Source organism: Amblyomma americanum, chromosome 9 (assembly GCF_052857255.1).
Source record: "Amblyomma americanum isolate KBUSLIRL-KWMA chromosome 9, ASM5285725v1, whole genome shotgun sequence".
NCBI classification, from domain to species: domain Eukaryota; kingdom Metazoa; phylum Arthropoda; class Arachnida; order Ixodida; family Ixodidae; genus Amblyomma; species Amblyomma americanum.
Genome location: NC_135505.1, coordinates 87,761,442 through 87,780,773, shown reverse-complemented (window position 1 = coordinate 87,780,773; position 19,332 = coordinate 87,761,442). Strand labels below are relative to the sequence as shown.

Here is a 19,332-nt window from a genome sequence, read left to right as displayed (position 1 = left end):
TTGAAAGCGCAGCAAATGCTCAGGGGTTTTTGGAATTGGTTTTTGTGTGCGAAATCACGTATTTTCGAGATTTGAAACTTGTACTTGAAAGAGCATATACTTTTCGTTTATCTATGCCAAATCGCGTATGAAACCTGCAAGCTGTACTTGGACCACTGCCCTGTACACCTCACGCTACTGAAAAGATCCCTGCAACGAATGTTCTGCAATGCTGCTGGCAGCAAAGGGCAGAGCTTCTTGCGCAAATCAAAAGTCTTGTGGTCGCGGTGCTTACAAGAAGATGCCTGTAAAATTACGTCACTCTTTGGCACTTGCGTTATGTGACTGTCTGTGTCCCACCTGTGCCTAAATGCTCATCGCGCCTCATTGCTCCAACGGTATGGGGCACAGAAGGTCACGTGAGACGTGCACCATTAAATTACGTGCACAGCTGGGCGTTGCTGTCCGCAGCGCAAGGGGTAACCCCATACTTAAAATTCTAAACACCGCTAAAGTTATTACTAATGAACTGTACCAAAATTTCATTGCTACGATGAGCGTTTATGTAAAACTTACAAGCTTGACAATGGGAACTTATAGTTACCCAACGTACTAGTCGACATGTGTTTTGATGGCCGCGAAAGTAGATAGCTCAGTGTTACGTTAAACTCACAACAAGAATTAAACTGCCACACAGAACATATTGTGTCATCAGAACTGCGCAAGCTTGGCTTTCTTAGCCGTAAACTTAGAGGTTGACCAAGCAGCTACGAATTATTTGCCTATAACACCCAAACGAGACCTAAACTCGAATATCGCGCAATTATTGGCGACCCTCATAAAAAAAGGCTGCCACCGACTGGAAGACGTTGAAGTAACGAGCGTTAGCTGTTTGGTTTACTTAACGAAGAAAGCGAAGAATGTGCCATATACCTGGGGTGAAGAAGAAGAAGAAAAACGCGCCGCTCGTCTCGAGAAAAGGAATGTAATACCCTTTGAAACGGGGTGGATTGCCACCATGCGCTGCTACGCGTGCGCGCACGCCGCCTAGCGGAACGATCGCCGCCTAGCGCCATCTCTAAGAGAAATTACGATGCACGTCTGCCCATTGTCGAGTTGCACCCCCTCAAGATACGTCCGAAATGGAATTTGCTTCGAGGGGGTGCTCAAGGTGGGCCAAGAATTCGGCTTTCGGTGCGATATGGTAGCGCTTCAATTATTAATTGCATGTATGCAATGTTTGCCTAATATTTATTTGTGGTTTCTTTTCTATAACACTACCCATAGGTGTTTATTTGCCTACCAAATTCGGTTACAACTGTCCCCCGATGGGTGCCCGTTGTTGTCGGAGTATATATAGCGGAACGAATGCGTACACGTATAGCGGTCCCGTAACGAGACTGTTTGCCTGCCAGTTTTAGGATATTTTTTGCTGAGGGTGGAAATGAGTTAGAGGTCACCACCAATTTTAATGGCCATCTTCTTGGATTCGAGACACAGAAACTATGCCGCCATTATGTCCCCTGACGTCATACTCAGATAGTTCCACCTCTATACACCATTTTGGATCATGACGTCCTCATTGGCGCGCGGCAGGTGGTTTTTTCTACAATGCTATTGTAGGTAGCACTACAAGTCTCAATGCGAGATGCCCTGTTTCCTAGTTGCAGCCACAGATCCCGCTTTGATCTCGGGGTGGTAGGTGACCTCACGAAATCTCTAAACGCGGTGAGTAGTTGCTGCCACAGATGGCGCTGTGATCAAGGGTTGTAGGAGACTCCACGAAATCTCGAAACGTGATGAGTAAGTGCTAACACCCTTAATTAAAAAGATCTTACAGAAGTATAAAATTACAGAGACGCATAGTACTCTTCATATATAATAAGTAGAAAAGAACTGATTCATCAGCTTTAATAATGAAAGCAAACCATATCAGACCTGTTCACGTAACACATAGGAGTACCCGCTTGTCCTTCCTCCACAAACTAATTCATTAGTCTTTTTTACCGCCACTGTATACGCGCAATTTCTTAAAACGTGTAGAACTCATGATCATCACAATATTAGCTTAACACCATCTTCGTTGAAACTAACGGTTTCAGTTTTCCTCTTTTTTCAAAAACGATTACCGAGTAAAATTCCGAACTTGCGAGAGCGACATCGGCCGCTTACACTGGTAGGACACCTCAGGATATATTTTAGATACTTTGCTCGGTACATTGCTCAACATTATTTGATGGGCTCGTTTTACCGACGCGAGCGTGTGTTCAAGTAATTTATTTTGACTATTACCGTATACACGCGTCTAATGGCCGCAATTTTTCGTTCCAAGATTCGTGGTCAAGATCTTGGATGCGGCCTTTACACGGAGGAAAACACAACAAAAATATTTTTGATGGTACTTGCCCTTAATAAAGTAAAGCACTCGAACGCGTTGGCAGAAGAGGAAAAGAACGTTCGTCGCTTCACTAGCTTGCAAGAACGTTAACCTTCGTTGTCCTCCTCAGAACTCGTGGGAACTTCGAACGGGTCCCTGTCCTTCATCAGGTAATATTTTATGTCAGCCAGCTTGCTGCAGATTCGCATGGCTTTAAAGTTTTTCTCTGCAGTCTGGAAGGAATTAGTGGTTCGAGGATCTAGCGGTACACATCCTCCAGGGATGCTCTCTTCAGCCGACCAGTCGGCGTTTTCTGGTCGTGCACACAATCCCGAACTTTCGTCCACCGCTCTTTTTCCGCCTTCTTTCGCGAAGTTCCCCCATTTTCAGCTTAAAGTGTGCAGTATCGCTCACGTATTTTCTCATCTTTAGGCGATGATGGTGGTGAAGAAGCAAACACAAGGCAGCAAAAAGAGAGGATTGATACGCTGTGATTCCGATATTGCACGTAATTGGCGAACGAGATGCACCGAGAAGCGCGAACAGGTGGAACTGGCTATATTTGGCTATTAGTGATGTCAAGGATTGCGCCGCGCTTAAATTTTGCCCGCCGCATACCGGCAGTATTAAAAAAAAAATTTGAAACACTTCCGCCCGACAGTAGACACTGACGCCAAACTACCTAAAATCGTAGGTGTCACTAATACAGTGGTAATTTTTAAATTTATATTTTTCGGACTTTATTTACAAATTTAGGGGTGCGGATATTACATGAATGCGGTCATTATGAGGGTACAAACGGCATATATTTGTGCCGCCCCATCTTGGATTTTAAAAAAAGCCATCTGTATTCTATAAATAAATAAAATAAAAACACTGCTACTGCTTCACCAGAGCAACATTTTTAACAAAGAAAGTCAATTTTTAAAATGTAGTGGCGGCATTCGCTGGTATAGCATAAATCGTATACTAAGAAAAAGTCTTCAGTACTTTGAAAACACCGGCGCCTGCCCTAAAGAAAGCGACAAGGACAGCATAAGTAGTGCAGATGCTCCGCAATGGTTCCCACCGAGTTAACGTGTATGCAATGCATGTGTTTTTCTAAAGTAAAAAGCATAAGTGCAAGTGCTGCGCCGTGCCCTTTCCAGAAGACTTCCTCCTACAACTCCCAAATTTTAGAGTCCGGCCATTAAGCGCCGCTTCCTAGGCTGAGAAGCGTTGGGTGATGATGAAACCTTAAGAGAGCGAGAAGGAACGGATAAGATAATGACAGTGAGAGATTAGTGGAGAGAGCTTGACTTGTTGCTGTCACGACCAACGTGAACAGCTAGTCAGTGGCTCCTAGAAAGAAAAGGGCTCTGCACTCCATCCGTGACGTCACGCAACTTGTCCGGTTGACCATACTGCGGCACGAATTTAGAAAATAAGCCCAAAGAAGCGTCAGCACCGAAGATAAGAAAGCAATATCTTGGCGCCTGTCGATTCTTTTAGATTTGTGTTCTAAATACATGCCTTTGTGTGGCCAACCGAGCGAGTTTTGCGACGTCACGGCAGCAGTCCAGCGGTCTTTTCATTCTAGAAGGCACAAAGTTAGCGCCATCAAAATGTCGAGGATGAAGCTTTCAGCGCACACCAGCACAAGTCCAATAGAACGGTGGGAATTGCTTTCATACCCTTCAATTTTGAGGCACCTTTGGAACGAGTGCGCTGAACAACCCGCGCTATTGGATCTCGTCATGCTCATTGTTTTCATTGTTTTTCGCCATTTGTCGCAAACAAAAGTATAGTCATCGCCAGCTGCATGCTGATTGTTCATTAAACCGGTGAACTCAAAGGAAATGCATGCCAAGGTACAATAGATCTGGAAGTTCGGATCTGGCACACAGTCATTGGAATCAATCATTAGGTGACGTCCCCTTATCAATGATCTTCCTGCCAACTTCATGCGCCAAGCTTCGCTTTTGTGCGAATGAAAGCGCCTGATTTACTCGTGCTACAACGCTTCAGAGAATGATTATTGTCATTTAAAATAGATAAGCCATCGGCTTTGAGCTTCCTATCCGCATGAACCACCAGACGGGGAAAATAGAACGTGCATTATTAAACTTTTCGTAGTTAGCTGCCCAATGGGGGTAAATTTTTCTTGTAAGAAACGTTCTTTGCGGGTGACACATTTTTTCTTAAAATATCTTTTTTTTCGTATTTGAAAGTCAGTGTTTAAGGAATTTTTGAAAGTGTCCGCTTAAACTTCAGTATAACACCATTTGAAAGGAGACCCATGCATGTCCAGCCTGGAGTCAATACTGATGTGCTAAACAGAAGTGGTTAATTTTAATATTGAAGGCTCATCATGATGTTAGGTGAAAAGAATTGTCACTCGCTTTTTTCAGTGCGTCTTGTGAGGCAAGTGAATGTGTGCGCAAATTTAGGTGGGTAGATAATACCCCCTTATGTAATGCCCTAAACCAAGGGCCTTTAAGGGTAAATAAATAAATGATGATGATGATGATGATGATGATGATCAGTAGCTATGTCATTTTGTTCCTAACAGCTGCAATACCTTCGGGACTTTTTTTCACCACACTGCAATCCTAACAGAAAACGCTCGAAGATTTGTGTTGCTATTTGGTTGCTACTTTTCGTTTGAATTTTTAATTCTTAATGTCTACACGAGTTTTTCCTGTGAAGGAATTCATTTTATGTAGCAGGAGTGTGCCATTCATTCTTGTATCATAGCCAGCTTTTCACGCAGTTTTTTTCCAGCTGTTTCGAGCATTCTTATTCTGTCTTCTATTCTGAGTAGTTCTTGATTGTTCGCAAACACCGGTACACGCCTTCGAAGTGCGGACAACGGGTTGAAGTTGTCTCTTCTCTTCAGCAGCCACGGTGGCTGAGTGGTTATGGCGCTTGGCTGCTGGCCCGAAGGACGCGGGTTCGATGCCGGCCGCGGTGGTCGAATTTCGATAGAGGCGAAATTCTAGACGCCCGTGTACTGTGCGATGTCAGTGCACGTTTAAGAACTCCAGGTGGTCGAAATTTCCGGAGCCTTTCACTACGGCGTCCCTCATAACCTGAGTCGCTTTGGGACGTTAAACCCATATAAACCAAACCAAACTCTTCTCTTCACATGCTGACAGGAAGAAATTGGGTCGTATGTTGTTTTAGAGCACTTCGTTCAGGTTGAAGCCGTCGCATGTGGTAAAAAAAAATCTCGTGGCTATGCACTGCATAAAGTGCGCTGGAAGGTTTGATCGGCCATGCATTTACACAAAGGTAACATTTTATTTCGTTTTGCTACACCTACGCAGCAATATCGATAACCAGGAACTCATGCTGTTTTGCAGAGACACTACTTGGAATGTGAGCAAACGAATATATTGTGCTCCAGCTGCAAAGGCAATGTTAAAGGGCGGGGTTGGGTACAGCACACCATGTCTTGTGAGCAGCATGTCCTGCAGTGCCGCTACTGCGCAGTAGCAGTCCCTCGACACAGACTGGAGGTAAGCACATTTGCCGAAGCCTTCACAGAAAACTAAAGTTCTGGCAACATATGAGCCTCTCTCGAATTAGAAAAATTATTTCTTTTTTTTTACCTGCCTCTACGGAAATCCGTATTTTACGTATGAGAGGTTACCTGAATATTAATAATTCCGTGTTCACAAAAACTCAAAATTTAGGCCTCGGTCACCACCGAAATCAATTCTTTTCTCTGATGGGTTGCCTTGCTTTGCATTTGAACTGTCGGCACTGCACCTTGTTGTAGTCAATGAGAAAACAGACTGCATGCAAAAAAGCAAGAAACGGGGCATGTAATGATTGTTCCTGCTGGTCTCTTTCTGTGTCTCATTTGCACAATCACTGCATAATTTCCAGCAGGTGTGCCCTGTTTGAAGTTTTTATATCTGTTGTTACTTTGCCTCGCCGTATGATCTTGCCATTTTGAAAACGTTTTAAAGGAACGTATATTACATGAAGAGCTTTACTTGGCATTGAACAGCACGAGGCCTAACCGTGCGTTCTGCTATTAACAGCATCGAATGGATCCATGAAGGTTAGTCTAAAATTATCTAGGCATGTCGTTCTGAAATTTATTCACGCTAAGGTAGGTGTACCGGAAGTAACTACAGTGTTCCTACATAGTCGCCTCCCTTTTAAATGGACGTGGTTCATTGAACCACAAGCATTCGCATTCCTTCCCAGAATAAGGTTATCGGTTGGTGGTGAAGTTACTTTTCCACCCCTTCCCGCTCACTTAGGTTTGTGGAAAATCAACGACCACACAAAGCATCGTTGAGAGGCCCAAAACGATTAAAATTGAAAGGGAGCGCGCGATCTGTACAATAGGGACAATGTTCCAGAGCCACAGGTGTCTAAACTTGACGCATGCCAGCGCAGGCGGCAGTGTAGTGTGTTAAACTCGTCGCCTCTGCAATGTTCCGCCAGAGAAGAATGCGTGCGCGGTTTTCTGAAAAAGAAATGCCCTCGAAAAAAGTTTTGTAACCATAATGCACAAAATTATGACACACTTAGCCCGCCTTGAAAGAAGTCTCTCAACTGAGGCATCTAACACCTTTTGTAGATTTTCTGAAAAATTGAAGAAAAACTTACTCCGTCACACAATAACGAGCACGCTCTTGGCAAATAAACGCATCGTTTTCAAGCACTATTTCTTTTTTAGAACGGTAAGACTATCAACCAATGATTCCACTCTTTGGCCACGGCTTCGTGTGTGATTGTAATTTTCAGTTAACCAGCGCATTTTAGGATTCCAGCTCAAAAATAAGTGCCGTAAATTCGGGTCATTCTTCTATATTGCTTGCTAGCAACATGTATCCTGAGTTCATCACGAGAGTGCTGAATTGTCTCTTAAGACAGACTATGATTTCGAACTGTAAACGATGTGAAAGGGAAAGAAAATTATGTGGAAGCGGTACTATGCAAAGCGGTTACCCTAAGACTACACAATATTAAAAAATCGACTTTTTTTTCTTAGAAGACCGCTTTTTTTCAGCATGGCATTGTCAGAGATGTAGCACATAAGAATGCAGTTAAGACAGTGATTACTAGCAAGCCGGATAACCAATATTGAATAGTAAACTCTTTCACTATTAACGTTACCTTCTTAATTACTGAGAGGCGTGCAGCTCACAGCAGGTAATATGCATGACACTTCTTACTATTTCGAAAACGCGGTTACCCTCGGCGCTGTGGCCCAACAAATTTTGGCTACCTAGAGCCAAAATACATGCGTTTTCGAGAAGCTTGCTGGCAAAGCAACCTCTCCAGATCATGTCAGTAGTCAAAATAGCCAAAATTTGTTGGGCCACAGCGCCGAGAGTAACCGAGTTTTCGAAATTATAGAAAATGATATGGATACTACTAACGGTGTACTATACACCTCTTGATGATTAAGGAACCTAAAAGAAGTAGTAGCTGAAAGTTAAATATTCGGTATTAGTTACGAAGCCTGCTAGTTAGCACATCTGAGCTGTATTTTTATGTACTACACCACTGCCAATGCTATGCCAGAAAAAAGCGCACTTCTAACTCAAAAAGACTATTAAAAAAATTCTACAAAATCTCGGGTGGAACACCCTGTATATGCTATGCAGATCTGATCTCTGGTGATACGAGGCCTCACTCAGTGCTCTGATGCAGCAGCTAAGCACTGTGTTTCAGGGCTGAATATCACGCACTTCGATCACAGACGCGATGACCAACCTTTAATGAAGCCGAGGCGCAAAAGCACTCGCGTGCTTTGAGATGACAGCTCGTATTAAATAATCTACATGGTCGATATCACTTCACATCTGCCCGCTGTGGCATCCAGCAAAGTTATCGTATAGCTGAAGGACAATTCCGGGAGCGATTTGGGGTAATCATGATGGCACTGTAAATTTTTTCGCTTCCTACACGCAAACAGATAGTCTGGCTGAAGATAGCCCATGTTTTCTGCAGTCTTTTTTTTACATTTGTGGCATTTATTTACGCAGGAAAATTGAGGTACCATCTTTCAGATGTAAAATTCCGCCAGTAAAAAGCACTAATAAAAGCACTAGGATCTCCAAACGTGATTTGACCTTAATATTGGCGACATCACCACCTTAGGACATGCAGAGGAGATATAATATCTACGAAAATCACTGTGAAGATAAGTTCGTCATCCAAACGCGCCACCTCACAGCCCCACAGGAATGATTCGCACTATTTGTAACGCGTGACCTCATTTCTTCTCTTTTATTTCAGGAGCACGAAAGAGTTTGCAATGAAAACCCTGGGGCCATCTGGGAAGTGGTTCAAGAATTTGTGGAGCCAGGAAATACTGAAAAACAGTTGAAAATTGTGTCTCAAATCAAATCTAAACATGCTGCTCACGAAAATAAAAGCCAACAAGTAAAGGCTACAGATGGCAGTAAGGTAATGTTATATTTTATCACTTCTTATAGTGTCTAGTCCTACTGTTGAAGATATTTTGGCGTACTATATCGCGCCTGATGGCACGCTATGTGGAAAGCATGGATTATTTTCCGCCAGATACCGTGCTGTGCTCATAAAGGGCGCTGCATAAGGCAGAGATGGTTGCATTATGAGCTCGTTTTTTTCTAGACTATGACTCTGTAGATTCCTTTGAGGAAACGCAAGTTCTTGCATACTTTAGATTATACCTGTATCGGTCGTTAGCCAAGAGCCGAAAATGTGTGGGAGCATGAGCCCCTAAACTTTTTAGGACTACACTATGATAATAATTGATTTAACGCGGCAAACCTCAACAAGTTTTATACATTCTTTTTCCTTGACAGCCAGCCGTTATCAATACTGACAACGAAGACCACATTATGAAATGCCAATTTTGCGAACGAAGGGTGAAGAAGAAAAATGTGTGCAAACATGAGGAACTCTGTCAGAAGAAAAGCAAACCTCTGCCAACCAATTCTACTACTGCAAGTATGAATGAAGCCCCCGAGGTAGGAATTCATCTTAAGCACGGGAATCGCATTATGCATTCTTTCCTTGCTTCCCCCTTTTTTTGCTCTCCCTGTCCTTTTTCTCACACTAGCCGCATCTCAAGTGTTTCCGGTCGTGGTGGCAGATGCCGCAGCTAGTAGCAGTTTTTCCGTCCTTTGTTATATTATTAAAAAAGAGCCACTAATTATAATTTTTTTCTGGCAATAGTTTTCATTTTGAACATTCGGGATCATATGCTCAAAGTTTCTTAGTAGTGAGAGCGCAGAAATGCTGTGTGAGTTGCCGCAATGAAGTTTTCAGGCGGTGTGTCGAGTAAGCTGTGAAGACTAGAGAAATAAATTATAAACTGTACAGCGTGCCTTCAACGAATCAGCTTTTCTTCAATGCTCCTTTCATTTTCGTGGATCGAACAAAGTGTAAAATTCTGCGCTCATCTTAGAACAAAACCTGTAGCATAACATAAAATGTTCGGCCTTTTGACATGACCGCCACATTCCACTACGAAAATATTTTAAAGAAAGCAAAAAAGGTAGGGTTCTTTTAAAATTTTCGTTATTGTTACCTCTGTAGTCCTAATTGCTTCTCCTGACTCCTGACTCAGTGTGTGTCTTCGCATTTCGTTTTCATAGCGTATATAAATAACCGGCGAAAATAAACTGGTAAGATGAGTGAATATTGATATTTCGACGCAATGTAAAGAGAATGCTTTATTTACGTTGAGCGTCAATGCTATCGTAAGATGACAGCGTGCCCCCTTTGCATAGGTAGCACCCCTGAGGCCATTTGCCTGGTATAGCAGGTTAGTACTGCCATTATAATGTCAGCAATTCCTATCACTCACAGCGAAGGAGTCACCAAGAGCAGCTATATATAAACTCTCTCTCATTACTCTTTGTTACTGACATAGCCATGCAACCGGTGTTCGTGATAATGTAAACGTGTCCGAAGAACAAATCACACTGGCGTAATGAGAGCTGTTTTCGAAAGACAGAGCAGTGCGACACCAAGGGGAGTGTGTAGGATAGTGAACAGAAAGATAAGGTTTTGTTCTTCGAACACTTTTAGCGCACAAACTTTGCCAGTTAGCCCTATAGACAGATACCAGACATTTTTACACAAATGAAACCAATATTTTCGTCCTATTAGGGCACATTTTGTGCCGAAATCAAATTTATTGAAGTCATGATTTCATCACTGTGTGACGATATCGGACTGGTCTTGGTTTATGGGGGTTGTACGCCACAAAGCAATTTAGGCTATGTGGGACGCCGTAGTGAAGGGCTCTGGAAATTTCTACTACCTGGGGTTCTTTAACGTGCACTGACATCGCACAGTACACGGGCCTCTAGTATTTCGCCTTCATCGAAATTCGACCACCACGGCCGGGATCGAAACCGCGTCTTTCGGGCCAGCAGCCGAGTGCCATAACCACTCAGCCACCGCTGCTGGCACCTAAGGCTTTTTGGCACCTAAGGAGACTTAGCCGTTTCATGAATTTTCTGATAATCCTCTTTGTTCATAGTACCTTGCATTCGATGAAGGAAAACACCCCCACGAGAGGAAAATCAAGCCCGTGTCATTACGTTCCCACCTGTATAGTATAAAGGAGGAAGTTAATGTCAAGGTCTACATTAAGTGCCTTTGGAGCGTGTACCGTCTTTGGGAAAGTAACCGAGCAGTTGCTCCGGCGGCCGGTGTGGGCTCGCAGCCGAGAGGCGGCGTTGCTGTCTCCGGCACTGGTCTACGCTGCCTGGTCACAAGTGTAAACTAGCTTCACCCTCGCTCTGTATGGTACCACTCCGAAGACCCTATAACGCTCGCCGCACATGCGACCTTCTTTCTTCTAACCATCCAAGGAAGGAGAGCGACGAAGCAGGCTTACGTCAGCCAGCTGACTCCCGCATCCGGTGAAAAGGGGCCAGTTCCGGGAACCGCTGAGCCGCCGTTCGGCTGTGTGGCCGATCCTCCAGCCTTGACTGCTGCTCCGTTACTTTTGCTGAATACGGTACATAGGCAGTCTTATGGCTCCCATACGACATGATCTTCGAATCGTGTAACGAAGCCACTCTTTTCCGTTGATCTTCAATGCACACCAGGTGTCTGTTTGCCTACGTCATCGTGGCAGCCCAGTAATTTTCCCGAATGTCCGGATTTTGAGCTGAGCTCCTGATATTTAGCTCAGAATATTGCACCGGACGTCTCACTATTCATTGAGCCGATGTAGAGCCTGAGCCAGGGACAATCTTCAGACATGTCGACATAAGACGGCAGAGTGTTTTTAAGCTCGTGCGAACAATGTCATTGTTGACAGTTTGGTTGCTTGATCTCATTCTGGTTGCTTGTTCCCAGACTGGTGGCTGTTGGTAATTTGCGTATAGAGTCTTGGTGACGTTACGTACACTTCGAACTCCGCCATCGCTTATAAAATACGATATTACATTTCCCCGCGAAGGATAGAGTTTGCAACTGACAGCAAATAATAATAATTTAAAAAAGACAGAAATGATCGCCCTGGGAAGCGCTCATAAAAGAACGAAAATGAAAAAAAAAGGAGCTGAAGGCAATTAGGTCCCAAAAAACTACTCGCAGAAGAACAGGATGCTTTTGAATTAAAAGGTGCTCAGAAAATGCAAATAGGCATTTCGTTCTCTGGAGCATGCATCATGCAGAGAGAACCTCACATTAATACTTACACATTTCGTATTTGAATGTTTACCTCTTCATTTGTCTATGCTGCCACGGCCTGTCCGAAAATTTTTTTGAGGCTTCATTACGAGTAAAATAAGACTGCATAAACAAGAGCATCCTTAAGAAATTCCAGTCGCTCCAAAATTCAAGCTTTAGAAATTTCCAGCCGCTCGTATAGCATTGCTTCTGAACTGTTTTAGTCCATCGCTACGCTAGTGAGGTATATAACATTAAACTACAAAGTAGCCGAGAACGTGCTGTTTCGTATATTTATTCAGCTACAAATATCGTTCGATACGTGCTGGAATCTTAAATTACCTGATGCCAAATGGTGAAACGTTTGGCGCTTGCTTGGCCGCCGTGATCACATCGTTGATTTTAAAGAAATGATCTCTAAGGAGGAATAGAGGCGCTTCTTTTGTTGCGATATTGATTCAAAGACAGCCTGTTGGCCACACGGTGAGCACTGTGCACTTTTCCAGAACACGTCGCCTTGGACTATTATCAGCCCATTATTGGAATAGGAAAGTCTCACTCCGGTCCTTTGTAGGACCGGCCTTTGCCAACACATTTTCTATATTGTGCCGGTTACATGCGCTGCTTGGGAGGCTATGCGGGGCGCCGAAGTGAAGGGCTCCGGAAATTTCACCCATTTTGGGTTCTTTAACGTGCACTGACAGCCCACGCATAGTAGAAGGGCCTCTGGAATTTCGCCTCCATCGAAAACACGAATATGAGCATCGTATCACATTCTGCACAGGACAAATGAATCACGCAAAGTGAAGGTGTGAATATCCCACAAGAGTTCTACTTGAGGACGCAGCGAACGATTTATTGTTTTCAATACATAAGCTTTAAAACATGTAAGTCACCTTCAAATGTTCCCACCGACATAACCACTTATAGAACCAATATAAAACACTTAATTACAGATGTATATATTGTCTTCATGCATCGGGCTGTGTTGCAAGCCGGTGCGGTCCACTGCGAAGAACAGCATTGCCATCTTTTATATTTGTTGTCCAAACTCCAGACCAATTTTAAAACTTTAAGACATTTAGACATTTCATTCTCCTTTTATTTTCACGCACGTGCATAAGCTTGATTCTGCAAGAAAGCCTAAGTTACAAAGCTTGCTCATAACTTCAGCTTTGCGTTTTCTTATCAATTCGTAAGCGTTACTTGCCTTATAATGGCGTGGATAAAAAGTGTCCACACTAACTACCACAGGGTAACTCGGGTAGCTTGGGTATATTGCGATGTGTGCCGCACGAGCTGCAGCCAATGAAAGGAAGCTTAGGCAATTTCGGAGGAGCTTCGTGCCAGCTGTGCGAAAAGTTGCTCGGGAATAGCAACACGGGTCGCACAATCCCTACGGGTGGCTGTGACAGGAACAGCCACCTGCCAGTGCAGTGGCGCATCGCATAACCGCTGCGCCGCGGCTCTGGTGGTGGTATGAGGACTAGCCGCCATCTATGAATGTTAAGTAGAGAGTTACAAATTCTGCATACATGGGCATTACCTCACGCAGCTTCGAATGGTGTGTGGTTTTGTGGCCAATGCGAACTAAGTTACACATATGCACAGAATACCGCAGACATAATAACAAACGCACCAAAGGAAACAGCAGTAGTGCACAATGCTTTCGCATTCATAGCATGTAAGTAGACTTAAGTGCCCTCGGTAGTTTTTTGTCTATCTCTTTTTCACATTCTGCTGCATGCTGGAAAATAAGTTAGAAATTAACTATTTTCTTCCTTTCTCTCAGGTGCACGCCTGAGACTGCGATGTCCTTCAAACATCATCCTTCACCCATCAGAAAGAATAGAGAGAGGAAACAGTAACAAATAATTTTTGCACCACGGATGATGTTCTTATTTTTAGAAGCACAACGCAGTCCTCGACGTACAGCGCGCGGAGGACCAGCCGAGGCTGCAAGTCTCCAAATAAGTTTTCAGTTGCTCTCAGCATTTATGAGTAAAAATGAATTATAACGCGAAGTATGACGAGAGTGTATAAAAATACTGCTGTATTTAGTCCAAAGCAGCTGTGAACATACATTGTGCAAATGCAATCCGTATTTTTTTTATGTCGTTTAAGAAAACTTTTGTTATTCCTGTTCTCGTTCGCTTTTTTTGCATTCATTCATTATTGATAAACATTCTGTTAGCTTATTTCTGTTGTGCTGCTGTCATGCATACGCTGTATAAATTCTTTTCTATTTATTTATTGATGACCACTTCTGTGTATTGCTTCTAAATTGTTACTTCTTTCTGTCTGCTGCTGCCATGTAATGATTTCCTGGGCCTTCGTCAAGCTGTTCGTACCCCTTTTAGCCCAGGTGACCATCCAGATACTTGCTGGAAAATAAAATATGATTTGATTTGATTTTAAATAATGTCTGCCTCGTTCTTGCTTTGCCAAAGCAAAATATTACATGAGAGACGGAACGTATGTGTGGAGATATAAAATCGCACGCGGGAATCATTCTTTTCATTAGTTGCCTCAAGACCCAGAGTGCGTTAAAAGTGTATCCGTCAAAACACTGCAAGGGAATCAATACTTGACAGAAAATGCTGCCAGCATTATGATATAACGCCTGATTCTTGATGACCGATCGGCATGGCGACGACTAAACATTTGACAGATTTGCCTGTCTGGTTGGGTTTGAAGGCTTATAATAAACTGCACATCTCCAACCAAAAATATTTTAACTTTAACCCAACGTTTCGAAGCCCACTCGGCTCCTTCATCAGGGGTGACTGAGGGCAGTAGCTAGCGTCTTTTAAGTATGGAGGGGAGGGGGGTCATAGGAACGACAGTTGTGACGCGAAAGGCGCGGAGGCGGGGTAGGGGGGTTTAGGCCGATAGTCACTCTGACGTACTGCAGGGAGGTGGTGAATGGCGACATTTTTTCGTAGAGTTGAAGAGCGAAGTCCCTGGGCATATACTGGGGGCCAATTACCACAAAAGGCTCCTTCTGGAATCCTGGCATATCCAAACCACCCCGAACAATATCAACCGCACAAAAGGAAACCTGCCCCCAGTATAGACCTCCTGCATGTTTGTAAACAAACGAGGTGGCGCTGCAGTCGCTAGCGAGCTCGTGGTAGGCAAAAGGTCGGGGAGTGGCGTCGCGGAGAGGTTTTGAGCGCGGGTTTTCAAGGCTTGTAGGCGCGTTTCCAGTTTCTGCGAATCATAGCAATGGTCGATGCTTCCAACTTAGTAATTTGTTGAAGTACACGAGCTCGCGTTGGCCACGTGCGGCCTATAAAGAGAAATAGTTTGCCACTGTATTGTATATATGGTTAGTAGTAAACATGTAGAAAGCGTTCCTGCCGTTTATTTATGCGCTAGGCATTGAATAAAACAAGTTTTGACACTCTGCACTAGCCGGAATGATTTTACTTCGGGACAATAGTGAGGGGAAGTGCTGGCCTTGTTTCGTCGGAGCAGACATGCGCTCATCGTCTGCTGACATACGTACGTGTCGCGCTGTGCGAAAAGTGGGGACAGCGTCGTGTCCCTGATCTCCAGTCTCGCTTAGCGCTGTTTTTAGCCGCATGACCACGAACCAACCAGGCCGACTTGTCCTCTTGTTAAGCTGGTCGATTTGGTGAAAATTTTTGATTTCTAGAATTGTTTTCTTTCCTAGCCCTCAAGTCTAGTTTCGTGACGAAAAATTATAGCAAAATATTGAGTACAAATTTATAAATTACGCTTTTTAGAAGTGTGGTCGTCAAAAATTGTGAGGAAATTTCTTTGATTTCAGTGCCGCATTTCTTTGACCAAAGCGAAAGCGAAGATGCCATAAACGAGGGAATAAATTTTAAGGTTCGTTTTGTGACCTCTCACATTTTCTGCGACTGGATCACTCACCTTCGTAATTCGCATGAGAATCAAATGATTCCATTTGTCGCAAACTATTCCTGAGACGTTGAAGAGCGTAATAAATCTCTCGATTTTTGTCCCTACACGTGCAGTACTCTGTTAGTTATTTCTCGTAAGAAACGTTTTCATGTAACCATGCATGCACAAGTACTGATCACATAGAAAAAGAACTAATCGCGTCATCGTACAGAAGAGGGCTTTATGTACATGCTGGCATAAAAAAACTGCGCACTATCTACTCAATTATTTGAGACCTTGGGGGGACTTGACGACGGTGTTCATTATAATTACCCAGAACTGCACCATGTATAGCTGTAAATAAAAGGCATTACTGAAACTAGCGTAGGAATTTCATATTTGCACCAAGTTTAGTTACATATCGCATGCATGAATAACGAAAACACTTTTCATTGCCGCGTCCCCTCTCCATCTCGCCACGTGTCTGTTAGTAGCACGCCTGCGGCTGCTTCTTTCCAAACAAGCTTCGCGATCATGTACTACCTCATGAAACATGACACATGCATGATGCAATGAAAAAGCATATGGCGCTTAGCACACTTAAGGTACGCTATTCTAAGCACACCAACGCGACCGCGCAAGATTGACACAACTTACCAGACTTCTTTCTACTCGAATGAAATAATTACGTCGTCATATCAAGAAACAGTTTCAAGTAAATATTAAATGTCATAAAACACGCCATTAATATGGTGTGCAATTAGCAAAAAAAACGCATTCCTTGGGGGCGAGTGAACCTGTCGGCGCCCGTGCACTCCGGCTCAAGGTGATAAGTACTTGTGCAGCTGCATTTCTTTTTTTTCCTTGAGCAATTATCAGCCTACTATCCTGAAGTTCAGGTGAATGAACGCAGTAACTTGCATGCTATTAAGTGCATTGAGTGGCAGTGTCTATCGACTCCCAGACTTCGCGCTTTACTACCGTGGCCCAATGCCTGTTAGCCAGTTTCCGAATGCGGCATTTATGCGCGAGAAACCTATCAAGGCTAAGTTAATATTTTTTATGCTACTACGCGGATCCAGCAGTGACGCAGCTGGTCAATACATGCTGCTTCTGCAGTTCACAGGCTTGAAGCAGCCGCCGGGAGCTGCGGCAGCTGCGGTAGGCACGGGCAAGCGGAACCTGTTTTGCCTACCATGCGAAAGTCGCTGGTAACAACAGCGCCACCGCATCCTCGTGACGTCGCGGGGTGAAGGAGCTCCATATGCCCATGGACTTCGCTCTTCAACGCAACGAAAAAAAGTCGCCATTCAGCACCTCCCTGCAGTGCGCCAGCGTGACTAACAGCCTAAACCCCCTCCCCCGCACCTTTCGCGTCACAGCTGTCGTTCCTTTGACCACCCCTCCCCTCCATACTTAAAAGACGCTAGCTACTGCCCTCAGCCACCCCTGATGAAGGAGCCGAGTCGGCTTCGAAACGTTGGGTTAAAGTTAAAAAATTTCTTGTTGGAGATGTGCAGTTTACTATGGGCTCCGTGCGCTGGTATGGTGGCGCCAGCAGCAAGCACATCGCCAGCGCCGCCTCGTGGCACTCACCGCGTTAACCGGACGCTCAGACACGGCCGGTCTTTCGAAGGGAGTGCGCGCGCGCCCCCCTCGAGGCTGGCCGTGGTGGCCCTGCGCCGCATAGCAGACGCGCACTGACCGCGATGCCATTTTAAGTCAACGCCTTCTTCTCTGCGAATTTCAACGCATTGAAAGCCTTGACGCCACCACTGCTGCATTTCGTTTCAATTGCTTTCAGGTTGGGCTGATCACCGATTCCGAGCAACCATGATTGTGTTGCAGTCCCGACGGCACTGCAATATCTGGCAGCGCAGTTGAACTTATTGAGATTAATTAAGTACCTTTACAGTTTGAGAAACAAGGCTCTGACCCTAATATTGAAATCAGCTATGTAATTTACATCGACTGTGACATCGACTATGTGAATGGTCGGCTAGAAATGCAAACTTACTACACATATATATCAGATGATAGTGCTCTACATCCTGTAGGATCGACACTTTTTTACTTTGTGTATTCCTCTCAGAGAAGCATAGCTCAAAGCATACAAAAAGACGATGGGTTTTTGCTTAAGTATCTTCCACAGGACTTTCATTTCAGGAATTTCATGAAGACACCAATTACATGAATTATTTTGGTTGTATTTCTCTTTTGGTAAATACTTAACTATAGAAAGGCCGCCGCGGTGGCTCAGTGGTTATGGTGCTCAGCTGCTGACCCAAATGACTCGTTTTCGTTCCTGGTTGCGGCGATCGCATTTCGGTGAAGGCAAAATTCTAGAGGCCCGCGTACTTGCGATGTCAGTGCACGTAAAGAACTCCAAGTGGTTGCAATTATCTGGAACCTCCTACTATTGCGCCCCTTATAGTCTTCGTTGCATTGGGACGGTAAACGTAAATAAAATCAAAGGATTAATTCCCGAAATTAAGGGTTTAGTGATGTTGTGAAATCCAAGAAATATATATATAGAGAAATTTGAACCACTCTCTAATTTTTTATTCGTCTAGAACAGGATTTAAGATCTCATAAATGCAACAAATAAAGATACAAAATTTTAAACTACTGAAGGAAATAAAACGATGCAAATAAATACACAAAAGCTTAGGTGAAACAATGCGAAAAACGACATAAGCACTCTCAGAAGTACGACGTCGCTCCCACTGCATACACACACGCACGAAAAAAAAAACTAGAAACAAAATTGACACGCTGAACCACGGTTGAGCATAACAAACGATGACTTAAACTTCAGATGCTTGCTCCAAGAACTTCACCGGAGACCATTTCCTGTGACTGACTAAGCGCATTCCTTCGCTCTTCATAAAGACATACAGCAGCTCCTACCAATGATGGCACGTTCAAAACACCCCAGTCAATGTAAACCCTTTCCCAGTTCACTCTCATGAATTTAATTCCACAGTGCACTCATTTCCAGCATACCCTCTGTGCATGAGCTAGCATGCACGATGTCCAAGAAAGGCGTTTAAATATATTCGGTACCTTGACTGCAGTGTTTCTATAGCTGTTATGACATTGGGTAAACAGCAGTAGGTAGAGCACCCATAATTATCCAAGTTTGTTTTCGCCTTCGGACGAAACACCTCACCGCTCGCCTCGCTCACTGCAAACTGAACCAGAGAACAGCGTTGGCTGCGTCCGCCTTTCGCCACCGCTGTTAACCAGGTGGCGCCACTCGCGCGCGCCAAACTGCAGCGCACGGAGCCCATAACGGCAACGACTGTATCGAAGGGCTATATGACTTAATTGCATGCTATAGAAAGCTAAAGGCAGCCCAACTGAGTGCTTGTCTTCGGCAAAAAAGAAATTAAAACTATATTTCTTTAACAAAACAGGGGTCACAACTTTGTGCGGATGACGAACACGTGATGATACGTACCACAGGCATG

General features: G+C 44.1%; 1 protein-coding gene across 7 annotated transcripts in view; it reads left to right on the top strand.

Annotated features, from left to right (window-relative positions):
• LOC144105674 (TNF receptor-associated factor 6-like) overlaps positions 1 to 19,332 on the top strand; it is a 55,169-nt gene that overhangs the window by 7,439 nt on the left and 28,398 nt on the right. For 3 of the 7 annotated variants that reach the window (XM_077638779.1, XM_077638775.1, XM_077638777.1), the window contains 3 exons: positions 5,701 to 5,856; positions 8,603 to 8,773; positions 9,157 to 9,321. In XM_077638779.1, coding sequence (XP_077494905.1) covers positions 5,701 to 5,856; positions 8,603 to 8,773; positions 9,157 to 9,321 — 492 coding nt within the window. Of the gene's footprint in view, positions 1 to 2,532; positions 2,903 to 5,700; positions 5,857 to 8,602; positions 8,774 to 9,156; positions 9,322 to 10,229; positions 10,356 to 13,778; positions 14,396 to 19,332 lie in introns of those variants that run through there. The other 4 variants (XM_077638778.1, XM_077638776.1, XM_077638781.1 and 1 more) reach the window with 4 other exon arrangements.